Source organism: Mobula hypostoma, chromosome 6 (genome assembly GCF_963921235.1).
Source record: "Mobula hypostoma chromosome 6, sMobHyp1.1, whole genome shotgun sequence".
Classification (NCBI taxonomy): Eukaryota; Metazoa; Chordata; class Chondrichthyes; order Myliobatiformes; family Myliobatidae; genus Mobula; species Mobula hypostoma.
This window is the reverse complement of record NC_086102.1, coordinates 124,137,010-124,157,056: the sequence shown is the minus strand read 5'-3', so window position 1 is coordinate 124,157,056 and position 20,047 is coordinate 124,137,010. Positions and strand designations below refer to the sequence as shown.

At 44.2% G+C, this 20,047-nt stretch overlaps 1 protein-coding gene across 19 annotated transcripts in view; it reads left to right on the top strand.

Moving 5' to 3' along the window:
• The window catches only part of zdbf2 (zinc finger, DBF-type containing 2), a 31,304-nt gene extending 13,328 nt beyond the window's left edge, over positions 1 to 17,976 (top strand). For 12 of the 19 annotated variants that reach the window (XM_063051598.1, XM_063051599.1, XM_063051597.1 and 9 more), the window contains 5 exons: positions 5,626 to 5,817; positions 8,111 to 8,156; positions 8,580 to 8,685; positions 10,759 to 10,886; positions 13,148 to 17,976. In XM_063051598.1, coding sequence (XP_062907668.1) covers positions 8,140 to 8,156; positions 8,580 to 8,685; positions 10,759 to 10,886; positions 13,148 to 15,926 — 3,030 coding nt within the window. In that variant the 5' untranslated portion in view covers positions 5,626 to 5,817; positions 8,111 to 8,139 and the 3' untranslated portion in view covers positions 15,927 to 17,976. Of the gene's footprint in view, positions 1 to 5,625; positions 5,818 to 5,887; positions 5,946 to 8,110; positions 8,157 to 8,579; positions 8,686 to 10,758; positions 10,887 to 13,147 lie in introns of those variants that run through there. The other 7 variants (XM_063051602.1, XM_063051606.1, XM_063051604.1 and 4 more) reach the window with 2 other exon arrangements.
• The last annotated feature ends 2,071 nt before the right edge of the window (positions 17,977 to 20,047 follow it).

Sequence of the window (20,047 nt, the reverse complement as noted above, 5' to 3'; positions counted from 1 at the left end):
ATTCATAGGCCAATTAGCCTGACTTCATTGGTTGGTAAGATTTTAGTGTCCATTATTAAGGATGAAGTATTAGGGTTCATGATAAAATAGGTTGAAGTCAGCATGGAGATCTTGCCTAGCATCTGTTAAAATTCTTTGAGGAAGTAACACACAGGATAGGCAAAAGCGATGTTGTTTACATGGATTTTCAGAAAACTTTTGTCAAGATGCTGCACATGATATAAGAGCCCATAGTGTCTATGAAGGTTCTCAGTCATCCAGGACATTGTATATCAAGCAGTAGTAAATCAAGGCAACTGGACTTGCTGTGTTGTCTAGAAGACGTTTCACTGTTCATCCAAGAGGTTTCCTCAGTTCTGATCCATGGGGGGTAGTTTTCCGGCTTATAAACTCTGAGTTGTTTAACGGTATAGCAATCACATGAGAGTCCTAGAGGTAATGAGAGGGTCATCAATCTTTGCATGAATGGAGATGTGAACTGTCGTGGAGACACTGGGGTAGAGATGTTGGGACTGCATTGTAAGTAGCTGATAGGTGGTGTCGTGCCCCACCCCTCCGTTCAGGGATGGGTTTTCCAGTTTGACAAAGATGGCTTTTTTAACCTCTTTCAAACCGCCTGCCCTCCCTGTTCAAAATGTGCACATTGTTATCATCATTTGAAAGAAGCAAAGATGAGACTAATAACCTCATTACCTCTATGACTCTTAATGACCCTTGTGATTACTATACCTTTAAACAACTCAGTTTATAAGCCAGAAAACTACCCCCCATGGATGAGAACTGAAGAAGCCTCTTGGATGAGTGGCGAAACATCTTCTAGGCAACAAGGCAAATCTAGTTGCCTTGATTTACTACTGCTTGATGAGAGCCCATGGTATTACAGGAAGGGTACTAGCATGGATAGAAGATTGGCTGACTGGCAGGAGGTAAAGAGTGGGAATAAGAATGGCAGCCAATGACTAGTCGTGCCCCACAAATGTCAGAATTGGGCCCACTACATTTTGTTATATGTAAATAGTCTGGATGATAGAATTGATGGCTTTGTGGCAAAGTTTGCAGATAATATGGAAGTAGGTGAAGGGGCAGGTAGGTTGAGGAAGCAGGGAATCTGCAGAAGGACTGGTATCGATTGGGAGAATGGGCAAGAAAGTGGCATATGGAATACAGAATAGGGAAGTGTCTGTTCATGCACTTTGGTAGAATGTTTCCCTGTGGCCTTGCAACTTATTCCCTTACACTTGCACTTTAACTTCCCTATGACTCTCTTCGGCACCCACCTACACAGGAATAACTCAGTGGCTAAATAACATATGGATCACTCTTCCGAATTGCATTAACATTATCCTACAACCGAGAACTTTCCTTATCAACAACCACAATGACAAGTTTGGTACCATGAATAAAGTTCTTTTCTTAATTTTGGCCTTTATGGATCATTAATGTATATCACAAAAAGCCACATTCAGCCTCTGAGTTGGAATGAGGAAGTGTTTTAGATACTGACATTTTGGAGTTAAGTTGCCTTTTTGTTTTGGACTCCTAATGGCAGGAAATGAGATTTGGAAAACATAAAGCTTTAGTCATTAACCTCTGCAATTGGATTATTCAATACTCCATACTGAAACAAACACCCAAGTTTCACAGCACATTCAGGAACAGTTATTACCTTTCAACCATCAGGCTCCTGAACCAGTATGAACAACTTCACTCACCTCAATTCTGGACTGATTCCACAACCTATAGACTCATATTCAAGGGTCTACAACTCATGTTCTGTTTTATTTATTTATTTGTTTGTTGTTTACTTTTGTGTTTACAGTTTGTCTTTTGCACATTGGTTGTCAGTCTTTGTGTATAGTTTTTCATTGATTCTATTGTATTCTAATGTGAATGCCTGCAAGAAAATGAATCTCAGGATAGTACATGATATATGTACAGTACTTTGATAATAAATTTACTTTGAATATTACTGGCACACCACACAATAGTACACAAACCCTTCATCCTTAATGGCTTGAAGCATAAAGGATACTTAAATGCACTGTCTTCTGATGTAAAGACAAGCATGCCATCGCTGCAAGAAATTGCCCTTGTGGGCTCAAACCAATGAAGCTTGTTGAAGTATGAGGCACTGCATTCTGGATCTTGAGAACCATTGGTTTGGTGTTGGAGGAGCTGCAGCCATTGTTGACTGGAATTGATACCAAGACCAAACAGGTTCAATTGTAAAAAGTTGAATGTATGTTTCTATTGAGTAGAGAATATTATGAAGTGATTGATTTGAGAGTGATCAATTAAATGATTGGGTTGTTCGCCTGTGTTAGCTGCATTTCCTCTGGCACTGGGAAGCATAAGCAAGGAGCAGAACGCATTGTGAGCCATGTTGTTCGAGAGTGGTGCCAGGAAGGAATCCACACACACAAAGTAGTAGGAATTTAGGTGCCCAGAGATCCCCATCATTGGCCATGTCATCATCTCAGAGTTACCATTAGGCAGAAAGTGCAGAAGCCATAAGTCCTACATCACCAGGTTCAAAAACAGCTATTTCCATTCCACCATTCAGTTCTTTCTTTCTTTTCAAATCTTTTTATTATTATATTATAGAAAAGAAATAACACGAGTACATTGAAGTAACAACACTTACAATGTCTCAAAAAATACATTCTCTTAAAAGATTGAAAAAAAATTTGTGATAACAAAAAAAACCTACTAAGCAGATAAAGTGAGGGAAAAAAAACATTAGGTGTACAACCCTGGAGCCATGCGTCATACAAAAAGCTTCTAAAAATAAACATCAAACGGCCAGAAAGAAAAGAAAATATACCAAAAAATTTACAATTAGATCGTGGAAAAAAATCTATCAATTAGCTCAAATGATGATAACGAGCAAATGAGCCCCATCTTTTCTCAAAATCAAATAAAGGTTCAAAGGTTTGACTTCTAATTTTCTCCAAACTAAGACATAGCATCACTTGAGAGAACCGTTGTGACAAAGTGGGAGCTGGTAGTCATTGTGATGGATGTAAATCTGAGATAGCTACACTGACACACATGTTTTGGTCTTGTTCTATATTGGAACAGTTCTGGAAGTCGTTTTTTTCAATAATTTCTAAAGCACTTAAAATTAATCTACAACCTAATAAATTAACTGTGCTTTTTGGAATACTTCCTCAAAATATTCATGGTATTTCTGTGTCTGACCAACATGTTATTGCATTTGTTACATTGATAGCTAGGAGAGCCATTTTGTTGAAGTGGAAGGATTGAGTTCTTATCAATACTAATCACTGTCTCAGTTTAGCTACACTGTGACAATGCACAGCAATGGACTTTTTTTGTTCTAATTATGTTCTTACAAGTATACAGTATTTACATATTATCATGTGTTCTGTGTTGTGATGCTGCTGAAAGGAAGTGCAAATACAAAAGAAAAAATAATAAATAAGCAAATAAATGTTAAGAACGTGAGATGAAGAGTCTTTGAAAGTGAGACCATAGGTTGTGGGAACAGTTCAGTGAAGTTGAGTGAAGTTATCCCCTCTGGTTCAGGAGCCTGATGGTTGAGGGGTAGTAACTGTCTGAACCTGGTGGTGAGAGTCCTGAGGCTCCTGTACCACCTTCCTGATGGCAGCATTAAGAAGAAAGTACAAACTGGGTGGTTGGGGGTCTGTGATGATGGATGCTGTTTTCCTACAACAACACTTCATGTTGATGTGCTCAGTAGTGGGGAGGGTTTTACCCATGATGGACTGGGCCGTATCCACTACTTTTTGTAGGATTTTCTGTTCAAGGTCATTGGTGTTCCTATACCAGGCTGTGATGCAGCTGGTCAATATACTTCACCACACATCTATAGATGTAGCCAAGTGGTTAGGGCATTGGACTAGCGACCTGAAGGTCGTGGGTTCAAGCCTCGGCAAGGCAATGTGTGTGTCCTTGACCACACAATGCTCCAGTCCACCCAGCTGAAAATAGGTACTGGCAAAAATGTTAACCTCGCGATAGACTGGCGTCCTATACAGGGGGGGGGCAAGTCTCAGACTCTCAGTCGCTTCACGCCACGGAAACCAGCATAAGCTCCAGCCCGATGGGCCACAAGGCTCGTGACAGACTTTAATAAACACATCTATAGAAGTCAGTCAAAGTTATAGATGTAATTCGAATCAGGTTATTATCACTGGCATGTGTCGTGAAATTTGTTAACCTAGCAGCAGCAACAGGTCAATGCAATACATAATATAGAAGAAAAAAACCAAAATAAGATAATATTAAATGAATCAATTACAGTGTGCATATACTGAATAGATTAAAAATCGTGCAAAGAACAGAAATAATATATATTTAAAAAGTGAGGTAGTGTCCAAGGGTTCAATGTCCATTTAGGAATCGGATGGCAGAGGGGAAGAAGCTGTTCCTGAATCATAAGTGTGTGCCTTCAAACTTCTGTACCTCCTACCTGATGGTAACCTTGGGTGCTAGAGGTCCTTAATAATGGATGCTGCCTTTCTGAGACACCGCTCCTTGAAGATGTCCTGGGTATTTTGTTGTTTTTTTCTTTTAGGCATGTGCATGCATCCGTGATGATGACTTTTTCATTGCTTTTTACAAGGCGCGGAGCGAGAGAGAGACTGTGTGGCGTGCCATTCCTCACATAGACATTTTCGCAGTATTTTTCCCTTTATGTTACAAGGTCAAGTTGCGATCTCGACACTCAACCCGGCACGGATGGAAAGCGTACTCTGGAACAGACCAGACTGGTTTCGAACCCGGGAACCTCCGCTCCCAGGTCTGGCGCTGATGACATTGCACCACCAGCCGGCCCGTCCTTGGTACTTTGTAAGCTAGTACCCAAGATAGAGCCGACTAAATTTACAATCCTCTGCAGCTTCTTTTGGTCCTGTGCAGTAGCCCTCCCAAACCAGACAGTGATGCAGCCTGTCAGAATGCTTTCCACGTTACATCTACAGAAGTTTTTGAGTGTATTTGTTGACATACCAAATCTCTTTTAACTCCTAATGAATTATAGTCGCTGTCTTGCCTCTTTATAACTGCATCAATACGTTGGTACCAGGTTAGATCCTCAGATCTGACACCCAGGAACTTGAAACTGCTCACTCTCTCCACTTCTGATCCCTCTATGAGGATTGGTATGTGTTCCTTCGTCTTACCCTTCCTGAAGTCCACAATCAGCTCTTTCGTCTTACTGATGTTGAGTGCCAGGTTGTTGCTGCGACACCACTCCACTAGTTGGTATATCTCACTCCTGTACACCCTCTCGTCACCACCTGAGATTCTACCAACAACGGTTGCATGATCAGCAAATTTTTAGATGGCATTTGAGCTATGCCTAGCCACAGAGTCATTGGTTATATAGAGAGAGTAGAGCAGTGGGCTAAGCACACACCCCCTGATGTGCACCAGTGTTAACTGTCAACGAAGAGGAGATGTTATCACCAATCTGCACAGATTGTGGTCTTCCGGTTAAGAAGTCTGGATCCAATTGCAGAGGAGGTGCAGAGGCCCAGGTTCTGCAACTTCTCAATCAGAATTGTGGGAATTGATGGTATTAAATGCTGAGCTATAGTTGATGAACAGCATCCTGACATGGGTGTTTGTGTTGTCCAGGTGGTCTAAAGCCATGTGAAGAGCCACTGAGATTACATCTGCTGCTGACCTATTGTGGCGATAGGCAAATTGTGATGGGTCCAGGTCCTTGCTGAGGCAGGAATTCATTCTGAATTATGCCGAACTCCTAAGGAAGTGGAGGTGCTGCCGTGCTTTCTTCATAATTGCACTTGCGTGCTGGGCCCAGGACAGGTTCGCTGAAATAATTTCTCCACCTTTGCTAACTCTCTCCTCCTTTGATCCGTCGACGAGGAATGGCTCATGGACCTCTGGTTTCCTCCTGAAGTCTATAATCAACTCCTAGGTGTTGCTGACATTGAGTAAGCAGTTGCTGTTGTGACACCACTGAGCCAGATTTTCTACTTCTCTCCTATATGCTGATTTGTTACCCTTCAAATTTCCCACTCTTCAAATTTACATCAGATACAAGCTTAGCCTGTCTACCTTTTCCTCAATAACCCACCCATTCCAGCTATTATTCGAATAAATATTCTCCTGTATGCCCCAAAGCTGTTAATATCCTTCTTTAAATAAGCAGACTTGTCCTGCGTCTCTCTCCAGATGTGAACTTGCCAATGCCCCATGAAACTGAGACATAACATCTATATTGTGTTCAATTCCCGAAATGTTGACTGTTGTGTCCTGAGGCAGGGTCTTGGCCCGAAACATCAACTGTTTATTCATTTCCAAGGATGCTGCCTGACCTGCTAAGTTCCTCCAGCATTTTGTCTGTGTTGCTTTGGATTTCCTGCATCTGCAGAATCTCTTGTCTTTAATGACATTATTCACTGTACTTGTAAATCATGTACTAGAACACTGCAATCTCTTGCCATTTGGATAAGATTGTTGCCTGCCAAAATGGCAAATCTCACATTTTCCCATATACTTCATTTGACGGATGTCTGCTCATTCGTTTAATCCATTTAACCCCCTTGCAGCCTCTTTCTGTCCACTTCACAACTTGTTTTCCAGCCTATTTTTGTGTCTTCAGGAAATTCTGCATCCATGCTTTTAGTGGCCTCATCCATGTCTCCTAACTTTTGCCATTTAGGAGACCCATTTACACCAATAGTTTTCTGTAAGCCAGTCAGTCTCATATCTGCACCTACATATCTAATTAGATAGCACAAATAAAATTACTTCCCTTTCACAAGACCACATTGAATTTTCTGGATACCCTGCTATCATATGCAGTGATTCTGGTTAATTGGTACACATTGGAATGAGTACATTTTGGCCCAGTTAAGCAGCTGCGACAATTGGGTATTTAAAAAAAGACAAACTACCATTTAACTGAGTAACATTTTAAGTATTTAAATGAAATACAGAACAGATTAGAACATTACTAATACTTTTAGAGTATTCTAATAATTATTGACAAAGGAATTCATCAGCAATATTTTAATTGTAAATGAACAAAATCAGTGCAGACACCTAGTGTAGTAATGAACTGCCTTCATGCTGTGCTTTAGATGACTGCATCCTCCAAGTCTTCATCTTTCATTATAACCTTCAAGATGATTGTCGATACCTTCTCAATTCCTAACTTGCTGAAGTAGTGAAATTATTTCATTTTCACTCCCATCCCTTTCTGGCATCTTCAAGCCTGAATGCTTGAAACTGTGGTGATCTGAAATGTCGTACTGTGTATTTCTTGCCAACTATCAGTGACAAAAATCACTGTTTTTTGAACACAAACACATGCAACTGCTCGCCCTAAGCACAGTGCACATGACAGATGCTAGTTAGAAACTGTTCGCCAATGGTCTGCTGCTCAAAATAAGAGGCATAGTAGCCCAAATAATCAAAGGGAATCCCGGCTATTTTCTTGTTTTTTTTTAAAGTTTTCTTTATGAGTTGTCCCAAATAACTGACTGCCCCAATTTAAGCGATGGCCCAATTAACCAGAATCCACTGTAGTTATTAATAAGAGCTCCAAATTTTTTTTCTGTGGTAGATGTTAAACTAACTGGCAGAGCTTTCTACTTCCCTCCCCATTCTGAATAAAATGGTTAGATTTGCTACTTTCCTGTCTACTAGAAATTTCATGGGAATTTTGGAAAATGAAAACCAATGCATTAAGTATCACTTTTGAGACCCAGGGTCATATCAATCTGCAGCTCCAATGATTTGCTCACTGCTGGTAGTAAACTTCCCAGGTAACTTCCTCCCTTCCAATTCCCATTTTATACCTATATTTGGATGTTACATATCCACTGGATTGAAAAGGAATACAAAATACTTATTTAATTTCTTACCAACTCAACATTACGCAGCTCTGTTGCGAAAGGCAATTTATCAATGTAGTTAATTTTATTTTTGCCATCAAATAACATGTAGTGCAGGTAAACTTGTAAAGTGTTTTGCTGATTAGAGAAGTTGTAAGGAACATGAGAGAGCTTCCAAAGCAGCATCTGAATTTGTATTCTTGGTGGTAGTAGTAGAACTAAATTTATAATCAAACTCTTCTTTTGATTTATGACAGATGTACAAAGGAATGAGCACTTTGCAGAGATGACGGACAATGCCAGGTAATTAGACAAATGTTGAGTTAAAAGGCTTTGGGATTATTTGGGAGGTAATACATACTGGCTATGTACAACACATGATTAGAATGCCATTACTAAACCCAACAGATTGCTTGAGGAGAATTGGAAATCCATTAAGATATATTAAAGCGCTAACCATCTTGAGTCCATTGAGGTTTAGGATGGAATGCTCTGATTATGCAAACATCAAAAGAATAAGTAAAGGCTTTAATGTAAGAACTGACATTAAGGAAAAAGGGGCTATGAAAGAACAGAAGGAAAATTATATTAAACATGGACATCATTGAGGTATATAAAAGGTCTTGGGAATTGCTGATGTGAGGATTGTACATAAAACATTGCCCAGCGTAGTGCAAGTTTTAATATCTGTCCAACTCCATCAATATTCTGCTTTCCCCTTTGCAGTGGCAGTGGAGCGTACACAGAGCAACCTGTTCCAGAGAGACTCCCCATGCAGAGCAAACGGGGCTACTGTGCTTGCTGCCAGGAGCTGTACAACTGCCTTGAACAGGTGAGGAGTCTTATGAGCTCAGCAACCACTGTTATCCAAGACTACATCTTGTTATGAAAAAATAATTCAGTGCAGCAATATTTATTTTCTTGGTTTAGTGTTAGCATGCTCACTATATTTTATAAATTGAAACTCCATATAAGTGGCTTTAGTGCCTAATCTATACTGTTGACAACCCATTTTAAGGGAACACTGCATGGTTGGAGGTCCTGTTTGTCACCTCTGCACCCCCAGTATCAGACAGTAGAATGATCTCTCAGTATTTATGCCCACTGGTACTACTAAGACAGGTGTAACTGGTGGTTTATCAAGTGGAACTCTGCAAACTGGCTGCCGTGCCTCCTTCATCACAATAATATCTACCGTTCGGAAAAATAGGATTAAGCACAGGGATATCCTGAGGTTGTAAAAGGGCAGCTAGTTTGTTAAAGATGTTTGAATAAGTTCTGCAAGTACAAATCCTCCTATTCCAACATTGAGAATAATGACTTTTCCTTATGTCCTGTACAGCAGTTTGCTTCTCCCCAAGAAGTATTTGGATATTGCCTTGGTTGTTGCTTTCCCTGTGGGAGTCTAGTGAGTGATGTGAGTGGGCCAACCTGGAGAGCTGAGTTGACACCTGCCAATCACTTCATCAGAACCCACTGGGGATCTCACTGAAACCCATCGAATATTCAGAAGTCTAGACAGAGTGGACGTGAAGAGGATGTTTTCTGTAGCGGGGGAGTTTAGGACCAGAGGGCACTGCCTCTGAAGACAAGGATGTTTCTTTAAAACAGATAAGGAATTTCTTTAGCCAGAGGGTGGCGAATCTGTGGAATGCATTGCCACAGATGCTTTGGGTGTATTGAAAGCAGAGATTGATAGGTTCTCCTTTAGTAAGGGCATCAAAGGGAGAAGGCAGGAGAATGGGGCTCAGAAGGATAATGAATTATGATTGAATGGTGGAGCAGACTCTATGGGCTTAATTCTACTCCCTTGTCTTATGATCCAGAATTCTTGGCCCAAAAGGTCAGTGGAAGAGAAGATGGAAAGGAGAATGGTTGCCCCTGCAGACCCAGTGGATTAAATTGTCTCTTGTACTGTGACATCACCAGAGTGATGGACCTTCAGATTTATTTTCCAGAGGAGATGTTTAGCTAAGATGCTGCCTGACCTGGGGTGGACACAAGGTTATTTGGAGTAGAGTGCTTAGATTGTTCAAAAGGTCAAAGACCAAGGTGGGGGGGGGCATAGAGAAATTCTGTTGTAGTGATCAAAGACCAAGGGGAGCCCTGGGATGGCAAGGGGAGAGGCACTGAGAAATTCCTGGTGTTCAAGCCCCACTCTCAATGTGTCTGCAGAAGTCTTTGCTAACACCAGTGTGTCGCTGATGGACTGCTACGTGGCCTGAGGTGCCATTGTCTAGATGAGTTTTTCCTCCCTCCATCGGGCTAGAAAGGCTTCAGATGGAAGAAATGGGCATTTTCCAAACTTAGCCTTTAAGGACTTATGGAAAGGTGCTGTGAGAAAATTGGCTGCAGCGTTTCCTGACTGAAATTCTCTCATCTTGTCCGGCACAAAGACCAGCACCGATGAGTGGTTGAGAAGTTGTTGAAGTCGAGCTAATTCTTTGAATATTGTTGAACATTCCGAACCTGATATCAAGCCTGGATTCGTATACCTCCTTCTCAGGTCACAGACTGATGTTGGATCTCTGCCAAATGGTAGAAAGTGTGGCACTGACATGAAGGAGGATCTAACTTGGCAACGTACTTGGCAGAGGGCTAATGCCTGGGCCCTCGCAAGTGAAGTGTTAATACCGGATACATAGCAGTCTGTATCTATTGGAGAGCAAGTGAAAGGGAGCAGGATCAGGCTGTGCTGTTCATAAGATTGGGTAAACAGTCCGCAGGGCTCTGTCCAGCGGCTTGTTTTACAAAGATGCTTGGAGCACTTGGTCCATCGTGCTACTTAGAGTGGACTACCTGCCGAGGATCAAGGTAGGAGCTGGGTAGGGGTGGGAAGTAGGTCACAGTGGCACGGGAGCAGCGTGGGGTCGATCTCCACTGACTGTGCTTTCTTTTGGTTCAGCACCTGCAGAGCACGCGGCACAGGCAGTCGGCTGGCGAGTCCCGGAACCAGTTGGTGGCAAAAAGCCTCATGGAGCGTTTCCTGCAGGACGTGATACAGTATCATCCCTCCCGATACAAGGACAACAGGTAAAGGAAGGCAGTCTTCAACCCAGTGACTTGTAATCTCGTAACTCAGATTCCAATTTATTTATCACATCTACATGGAAGTATACAGTGAGTGGGTCATTCACATTCACAACCAACACACCCAAGGGTATGCCGGGGACAGCCCAGCCCACAAGTGCTGGCACACTGGCACACGTTCCAGCATCAACATAGCATGTCTCTACCACAACAACATGAGCAGCAGCAGCAATGACAGAACAAGACAACAAAACAAGCCTCTTTCCTACCCTCCCTCTATCTATATATATATAATATACACGCACACGCCTGTGAGCCTTAGCCTAGCCTAGACTCTCAAACTCACAGACTTTGGGCCTCCAACCTCAATCCTCTGGCCTGGACTTGCCCTCTACTTCCGGGTTCACCAACTTCAACTTCGGTCTTCAACCATTCAGGCTCTCTACCTCCAGAATCACCGAGCTCTGGACCTTTGGCAGATGGTGTCTGGCTGCTATCTTGACCAGTATATGAATTGTTTTTTTCACCGTGGATGTGTTAGTTCATCTTTGTAACAACAAAGTCAGAACTGCATTGTAACCTTAAGGTTCCACTTTTAAAATGGCAGTCGAGATTGCTTATCTCACGGTGTCTCTGTAGCACCTCATGTGTTATGGAATGCTAATAGTGCTACTGGAACTTCCTATCTCTTGTCAAGACTTACAATGGTACTGGAGTATTCTGACTATCACAAAGTACATTAAAAGCAAAACTCTCCTTTTCTCTTTTCAGTCCACAAGTGGTCATCTGATGGTCTTTGCATATAAGCACTTTTGATCTCGAGTCTATAAATTATCCTATGAAAAATCATGTCCTATTTTTGTATTCATCCAACATCAGGCTCCAAAAGGCAAGGCACAAAATGCTGGAGGAATTCAGTGGCTCAAGCAGCATCTGTGGAGGAAATAAGCAGTGGATGTTCCTCCAGGTTTTTTGCCTGATTCCAGCATTTGCAGTCTCTCGTATTTCAAAAATGTTGACCATTCGATCTCTAAAGGACCTGGGGTAACAATGGTCGGCAAGTTTCCCCGCATCTGCAGAGTATTTTGTGTTCCCCAAAGGTTATACCAGTGTGGAAGGGAAGACAAGAAAGAGAAAAGGAAGAAACCAGTGCCACGGTTTTCTTCAGCAGTGTCTGGTACCATTTCCTGAAGGGGGAGGAATTTAAGAGGCAGGATTCTACTGAAGTGGGGTGCTTAGTAAAAATATTTCACTGTTAGATTGTGCATCAGGGTTGGGGTACCAAAATAAGTTGTTTTTTTTTTAAATCAAAGTACATACGCTCATTACTTCCTGTACCTCAAAGTGGACACCGAGTGTATATTAATGGTCTTCTGCTGCTGTAGCCCATCCACTTCAAGGTTTGACACATTGTGTATTTAGAGATGCTCTTCTGCACACCACTGTTGTAACACATGGTTATGAGTTACTGTCACCTTTCTGTCAGCTCGAACCAGTGTGGTCATTCTCCTCTGACCTCTCTCATTAACAAGGCATTTTCACCCACAAATTGCTGCTCACTGGATGTTGTTTTTTGATTTTCGCACTATTCTCTGTAAACTGTAAAGATTGTTGTATGTGAAAACCCCAGAAGATCAGCTTCTGAGTTAATCAAATCACCACGTGGCACCAACAATCATTCCATGGTCAGAGTCACTTGTATCACATTTCTTCCCCATTCTGATGTTTGTTCTGAACAAGAACTGAACCTCTTGACCATGCCTGCATGCTTTTATGCATTGAGTTGCTGTTACACGACTGGCTGATTAGATAATTGCATTAACAAGCAGGTGTACCTAATAAAGTGGCCACTCAGTGTATCTCACCATATGCTACCTTGAGATTCATTTTCTTGCAGGAATTCATAGGAAAAAAACAAAAATACAATAGAATGTATGAAAAAGATGAACAAAGACAGACAAACGCCCAATGTGTAAATAAAAATAATAAATAGATTTTTTTTAAAAAACTGAATGTGTTGTAGAGTTCTTGAAATGTGGAATCAGCTAAGTGTTCAGATGAATAAAGTTATCCACACTGATTCAGGAGCCTGGTGGATGTAGGGTAATAACTGCTCCTGAACGAGGTGGTGTGGGACCTAGGGCTCCTGTCTGGTTGTACCAACTTGCTGTACCAATCTTCCCTGCTAGATGGTCTTAATTCTGATGGCAGAAGTCTTTAAATTTTCCAGTGTGCTAATACTTGTTTTGTTTTGTTTCACTCAGGCCAACCTACACGGACCTACCATCAGTCAGTGCCCCGCTGATTCCTAGAAAGGAGCTTGCCGACATACACTCCTACCAGGACGACAAGGAGACCGTTGGGACCAGAGAGGAGTTGCCGAGCACAGATAATGAATCTGTCCGGTCAGCGCGTGCATTGGGTGCTAAGAACGTCACGGACTGCAGCCAGGCCAGAGGCAGCAATGTATCTTCTGTGCCTGTTGGGGACCCAACAAGTAGAAAAGACCCAGTGTCTGAAGAGCAGGTTGAAGTCAGCTTGCCTTCCTATAGAGCGTTATGTAGGACTACAGTTTTAAATGCAAGCGAGGGCATTCTATCTTGTGGCAAAGCAGAAAGGCATAGCAGTCGCATTGCTTTGGGCGTATATAAACCAGCATCGAGGAGAGGAATTGGGGACTACAGTAAACCAAAAGTCATCTGCTCTCATGAGGATCATGGACACTGGAATCCTACTGGTCAAGTTAGCCTTCCTGATGTCTCCTCAGGGCTAGCTTCTAAGTTTTCCAAATTGCACCACATTAACTCTCAGGGCACGATGGCAGGTTCTCCACTTCCGCAACTCAGGGACCACGGCGAAGGACGCAGCCTGCACTGTCCTGGTGGACCAAGCCAGCCAGAGGAGCTCCAGGGCAGCAGCGCTTTCCCCCATGGTGATAGGCCAACAGGAGGCGAAGCGGCTGTCAGCACGAAGGATCTGGTCTCGGAGACCATAGAGACGGTCATTCATAAATACTGTACCCGGCAGGCATCGCAGCCTCGAGACAGTGACAGCGAGGACTCGGCTGATGGTCAGCATCGACATCAAGGGAAAGGGTTGGAGAGGAGTCAGCAGGCGAAGAAAGTGCCTCTGGAGAAAGAGTATTGTACACTATCAAACAGCTGCAAAATGGCTTGCAGCAAGCAGGTGCTACAAGAGACGGCGTCTTGCTTCAAGAAAATGCTGTCTTTAACCCTCTCCTGTGAAGCTAAATCTGGGGGGCAGTACCAGGGCATGGGGGAAGACGTGGAAAGTTCAGGAGGCAGTATCTGCTCCTTGGGCAGTCAGCTAGGACAGCTAAAGTCCAGCAGCAGCTCGGAATGGAATGCCTCCGTGAAGATGGAGAAGCGCAGTTCGAGAGTGCCAATGAGGGACCTGGAGCTGATGACAGATGCACGAATCTCACTTGACGACCACGGCTACAAAACTCAGCTGAGCTCGGTTCTGCGCTCCCAGGCAGAAGAATGTGACAAGATGGAGATAGAGAACATCAGCCCTGCAGAGAGCAGCAAGAAAGCCGAACACACTGAAGAGAAACCGCGCCCCCTGGAGACGGAGCAGAGGCTTCAGTCACTACCATACGTGCCGCCATCTTTTGCTGGAAAGACTTGGTCAGAGATCATGGCAGAGGATGATCTGAAAGTGGAGGCACTTGTGAAGGAGTTCAAGGAGGGCCGATACTTGTGTTATTTTGACAGTGAGTCTTTGGCCAACTACGGAAGGAAACAAAAGAAACCGCACCGGGCTGGGGTGAAGGACGCATTAAAAGGCACGTCCCAGGCATCGGTCGACAGTCACCCAAACGTCCCTTCACCCGAAGCATTGCCACACTTGACGGATGACGACAGGGATGACGACAAGGATGATGAGCTTCCCCCTGCCCTGTGCCGGGCATCAGTGGGCAAGAAGCCCGCCTTGAGGCACTGTCGTCTGGCATCCAGGTGCCAGATCGTCAAGGTCAGCCATGGTACCCAGACCAGTGAAATCAGCTACCCGGTAGTCAAAAAAAAATCCAGAAGGCTGGATCAAGAACCCGAGAACTTTTGGAGTGGGCTGGAGCAAGCTGAGAGGCCAGATATGAAGACCAGGCTGTGCTCCCTGAGGCTGCCCAGATCCTACAGCAGGATTATGAGCCCAGTGCAGCCCAGGACGGTCATCTACGTCCTGTCCTCGCCTGACTTTGACTCGGGGCAGGCTGCCTCGCTGGAAGGGAAGAGGAGCTCCAGGACCCTGCAGGAAGGTGCCAGCCCGACCAAGTACAAGTACAAGAAATCACCAGTCAGGTACTATGACCCAGTCACCAACAGAATCCTCAAGACGCCGCCCAGCAGCCTAGCTTCGTCCCACCATGTGCGCCAGCTCTTCAGGAACCTTAGCCCGGACATCAACATGGGGCTGCCCACTGACGAACACAGAGCTCCCGCCAAGTTGCAGCCAAAGGCTGGTGGGAGCTGCGGCCCGCTGCAGGCTGGTAACAGTGTGGCCTCCGGCTCCCGGCCGCCAGCCGCCGCACTCAAGTCCCGGGACCGCGGCTTGGGGGAGGCCCCCAGCAGTGACTGCCCATCCAAGAGCACGGGCTCCCGGTCAGACGGGGCCTCGTTGCCTTTACCCCAGGTCCTGCCCGATCAGAAGAGCCTAGTCTTGTCACCGCTCGGGGCAGACGGTCCCAACCCACCCTTCAGCAGGCTCAATGTGTACGCAGGCCCAAAGAGCAGGCGTGCCCCCGAGACGGAGAACCCAGACGCAGTCTCCGAAATGGACAGTCCACCGCTCGACAACCTGAGGGGTACTTCATCCTGCTCCCACGTCGGAGCCCCGCCAGCTGCTGCAGTCTCCCCCTGCAGCCCTCCACGCCTCCGCTCCAGCCTCCGCCGGCCCGCCGGCAAAGACAGCTCCTTGGGGGAGAAGGTACTGCGGAGGGAAGCCAGGAGTGGGGAGGTGGCCGCCAGAGATAGGGCATCCTACCGCCGGGGCCAGAGGCAAGGCCCCCGCAAAAGGAAGTGAGCCTTCCCCACCCCCCACACCAGGGCCAGCCAGCACGTTCTTTCTTTCTCTTTTGTATGAAGTACTTCAGGGAATTTGCAGTTAAAGCAGCAGCTGTATTTTTATAAAGATCCCTTGTGGGTTTTGTTGTTATTCTTTTAAAAGTATCCAAGTCAAAATAGAAAGAGGCAGCACCTAAAGGTGCACACAAGTTTTCTTCCTCACTTGCAACATTTTCAGCAAAACTTTCACAATCTTGGCACTACTGTGATGATGAAGCGCCCCTTAATAACCGCATCTGACTCGCTGATCGGTCTCAAATGTGGGCTGTGTGTGTGGCTGAGGCCAGGGTCTGGACTGCGGTCTAGAAATGCAGCCAAACCTGGCGTTGAAGTGGGGCTGGGTCCAGGGTTCAGGCTGTGGGCCATTTTGTGTCACTACAGCGTGGGTTGGTGGCTGGGACACTAGGATCGGGAATGAGGGTGATGCTTGCAGCCAGTGTGGAACACTTGTATATTTTCTATTCCCCTTTAAATTCACCAGGCTTGCTGCTGTAAAATTATTATGCTACTGTGTGGTGTGTAATGTCCCAGGGATGCCAGGTTATCAGATTTTTACTCTAGCTGGATTATACAACACAGAAACGGAACATTTGCTTTAAATTATTAGACCATAAGACCTAGGAGCAGAATTAGGCCTTCAGCACATCGAGCTTACTTCCCCCATTTCATCATGGCTATTACCTCTCTCAACCCCATTCTCCTTCCTTCTCCTCATAACCTGTGATGCCCTTACCTTTCAACCTCCACTTTAAATATAAAATCCCAATCAGGATTTGTGACCCTGACACACTTTGAACACGCAGCCTTCTGCTCTGGAGCTAGTTGCCCTACTATTGCGCCATGAGGTCTGATGGTCTTGTGTACCAGTATTTACGCTCTACATGGGAGTTCTCCCAGCCAACCTCCTTCACTCCCTATCCCTTTCTTCTCTTCCTATCTCCCTGTGGAGTTCTTAGTTGTTCCATGTGATAATGAGCTAGCCTGAACTCTGCATTGGGTTTGACAGGAACTGCCTTGAATTCATTACCTGCAGGTGTAAACTCATCTACCATCTATTAGCTCCTGAGTTCCTTTTTTTATATATATAAGGCCTCCCACTGGTTGCCTGTTGACTTTCCTGAACCAGCCTTCGTAGCTGTACCCAGTTCAGCCTCTTTAGTTGGGCCAAGGAGGTTGGTAGGTGATGCTTGGTGACACCAGGCCAGGACATGTGGCACAGGAAAGAGAATCAATGAGTACTTGTTGGCTGTCCAAATACTCACTGTTCATGCAAAGACACTGTGGTAGCATGTGTCATTGACGCTCAGATCCAGCGGTGAAGAGTAATTGGTCGTAACTCAGCCAGAAGCTGCGAAGATGAATCAGATTCAGGTTTGTTATCAGTGACACACACTCAGTGGCCACTTAATTAGGTACAAGTGTGTATCAATGTGGTCTTCTGCTGCTGTAGCCCATCCACTTCAAGGTTTGACATGTTGTGCATTCAGAGATGCTCTTCTGCACACCATTGTTATAGCACATGGTTATTCAAGTTACTGTCAGCTTGAACCAGTCTAGCCATTTTCCCCTGACCTTTCTCATTAATAAGTCATTCTTGACTACAGAACTGCTGCTCACTAGAGGTGTTTTTGTCTATGCACCATTCACTGTAAACTCTAGACAGATTATTGACCATGACACACCCAGGAGATCAGCAGTTTCTGAGATACTCAAACCACCCCATCTGGCACCAACAATCATTCCTTACAAAGTCATTTTGATCATATTTCTTCACCATTCTGATGTTTGATCTGAATAACAAATGAACCTCTTGACCATGTCTGCATGCTTTTATGCATTGAGTTATTGCCACATGATTGGCTGATTAGGTATTTGCATTAATGAGTGGGTGTACCTAATAAAGTGGCCATTGAGTGTATATCATGAAATTTGTTGTTTTGCAGCAGCAGTACAGTGCAATACATAAAAATGTACTATAAATTAAAATAAGAAATATAAAATAAATCAGTCATGCAAAAAGAGAGCAAGTAGTGAGATAGTGTTAATGGACTGTTGAGATGTGATGGCTGAGGGGAAGAAGCTGTTCCTGGAACATTGTGTGGGATTTCAAGCTCCTGTATCTCCTCCCTGATGGCAGTAATGAGAGAAGGGTGTGTCCTGGATGGCAAGGGTTCTGCATGATTGCTGCCACCTTCTTGAGGCATCATCTTTTCAGATGTCCTCAATGGCGGAGAGGCAAGTACCCATGATAGGACTGGCTAAGACTGCAGCTTTTTCTGATCCTGTATGTTGGCCTCTCCATACCAAACAGTGACGCAACTGGTCAGAATGCTCTCTGTGGCACAAGTGTAGAAATTTGCTGGAGTCTTTAGTGACGTACTGTATGCTTGCTGGAGTGAATCGGGAGTGTGTGTTTCTGCACGAGTCACTGAGGGACAGCAGAAGAGAGTGCCTGTTGATCCATGTCTGATGTGGATCAATTTGTTGAATGCTGAACGCTGGTGAAGGTTGGGGAGTATGCTACACCTTCTGCACCTACACCATGCCAGGAGTCAGTAGCGAGTTGGGAAGAAAGGTGGAAGTTGCAAGAGGCTTTCAAAGGGTTCTGACTACAGATTATTGGTCATGAATTTTGTCTTAACTGAATTGCCTAGGCAAGTATAGAGCAGACTGCAAAGGCTGTCACTTTCCATTACACAGCATGCTTGGAAAATAGAAATTGAGGGTGTACTTTTAGGTATATTATGGTAACTATTTAAATGTCTCTTTACATAAAACTCCAATGAACTGCTGTTGAACAGTTTGGAAACCCTAGTGGTTCAGCAGGTGCCTCTCTCCCTTCCATGGTCCCTGTGGGTACAGCTGGTTCTGGTTCATGTGCTCTCTTTGAATATACTGGGTTCTGCAGAACATTTGCTGTTCTACTGTGAATTGTAAGTGACGAATACAAAGTATTAACTGATGTGTTGAGATACATCAGCCTTTTCAGGTGTGAGGACCTGGGCTCAACTAAATGGAAGATAAATCTGAGGCTGAGATGTAAGTGTTATGTAAGATTAAGAGATATAGTTTCCTAGATTGTCATTCAAACCAATGGATTATGGGTCAAGTTACCATGTATGTTAAGAGTAATCCCTCTTGCAGAGAGTGGAGATTATGATAGAACTGAATGAGGAATAGATGGTTTTGAATGGAGGTGGGTGGATGATTAGGAGAGCAGGGGAAATTGGCAAGGTGAGGCTGTGGGAATGGTGTGGTAGGAATGATCAAAAGTTGGCACATCTCTGCAGGACCATGGATGTCCCAAGTTCCAGCTATGCATTGATAGCAGAGGCATTTTTAGCTTGCCCATAGCAAGCTTCAAACCTTAATTTGAGACTTTGAGTGCACAGTTGCCACAGAGAGCTGTGGAGGCCAAGTCATTGGATGTATTTAAGGTAGAAAATAGTAGTTCTTGATAAGAAAGGGGGCTGGGGTTTACAGGGGAAGGTAGGAGAATGAAGGTGGAGCAGACTGGCCTAACTCTGCTCCTATAACCTTACTGTTTTATGTAACTGATGTCAGAAATGCATAGTGCATTGTATACTGCCTGACATGAGTATTGCAAGGAGAAGGAAGTATTAGAAGTAAATGTCGCCACTGTTTGCCTTCTGATCCAACCTAAAAACAAGTTTCTAAGTGCAAGGGTTAGGCAGTACACAAAAGAAAGTTTATCCAGCCTTCTGCAGATATGCAGACCAGAATTTTCTACGTGTACCTTGCCCACACTCTCCACTCTTGAGTGAGAATGCAGTGGTCAAAATTGTGAGTTTGCCATGCACCCAAGTAATTAATAGGCGAGTTAGATCTCAAAAGTAAAAAATGTTTAAAAGACACTTTCTGATTGCAGGCAGAGGTAGATAATATTGATCTTCAACCCATCTAGTCCATGCCAAAACCATTTAAACCACCTACTCCTAACGACCTGCACTGGGACCATAGCCCTCCATACCCCTACATCTATGTAACTATCCAAACTTCTCTTATACATTCAAATTGAGCTTGCATGCACCACTTGTGCTGGCTGCTGTTCCACACTCT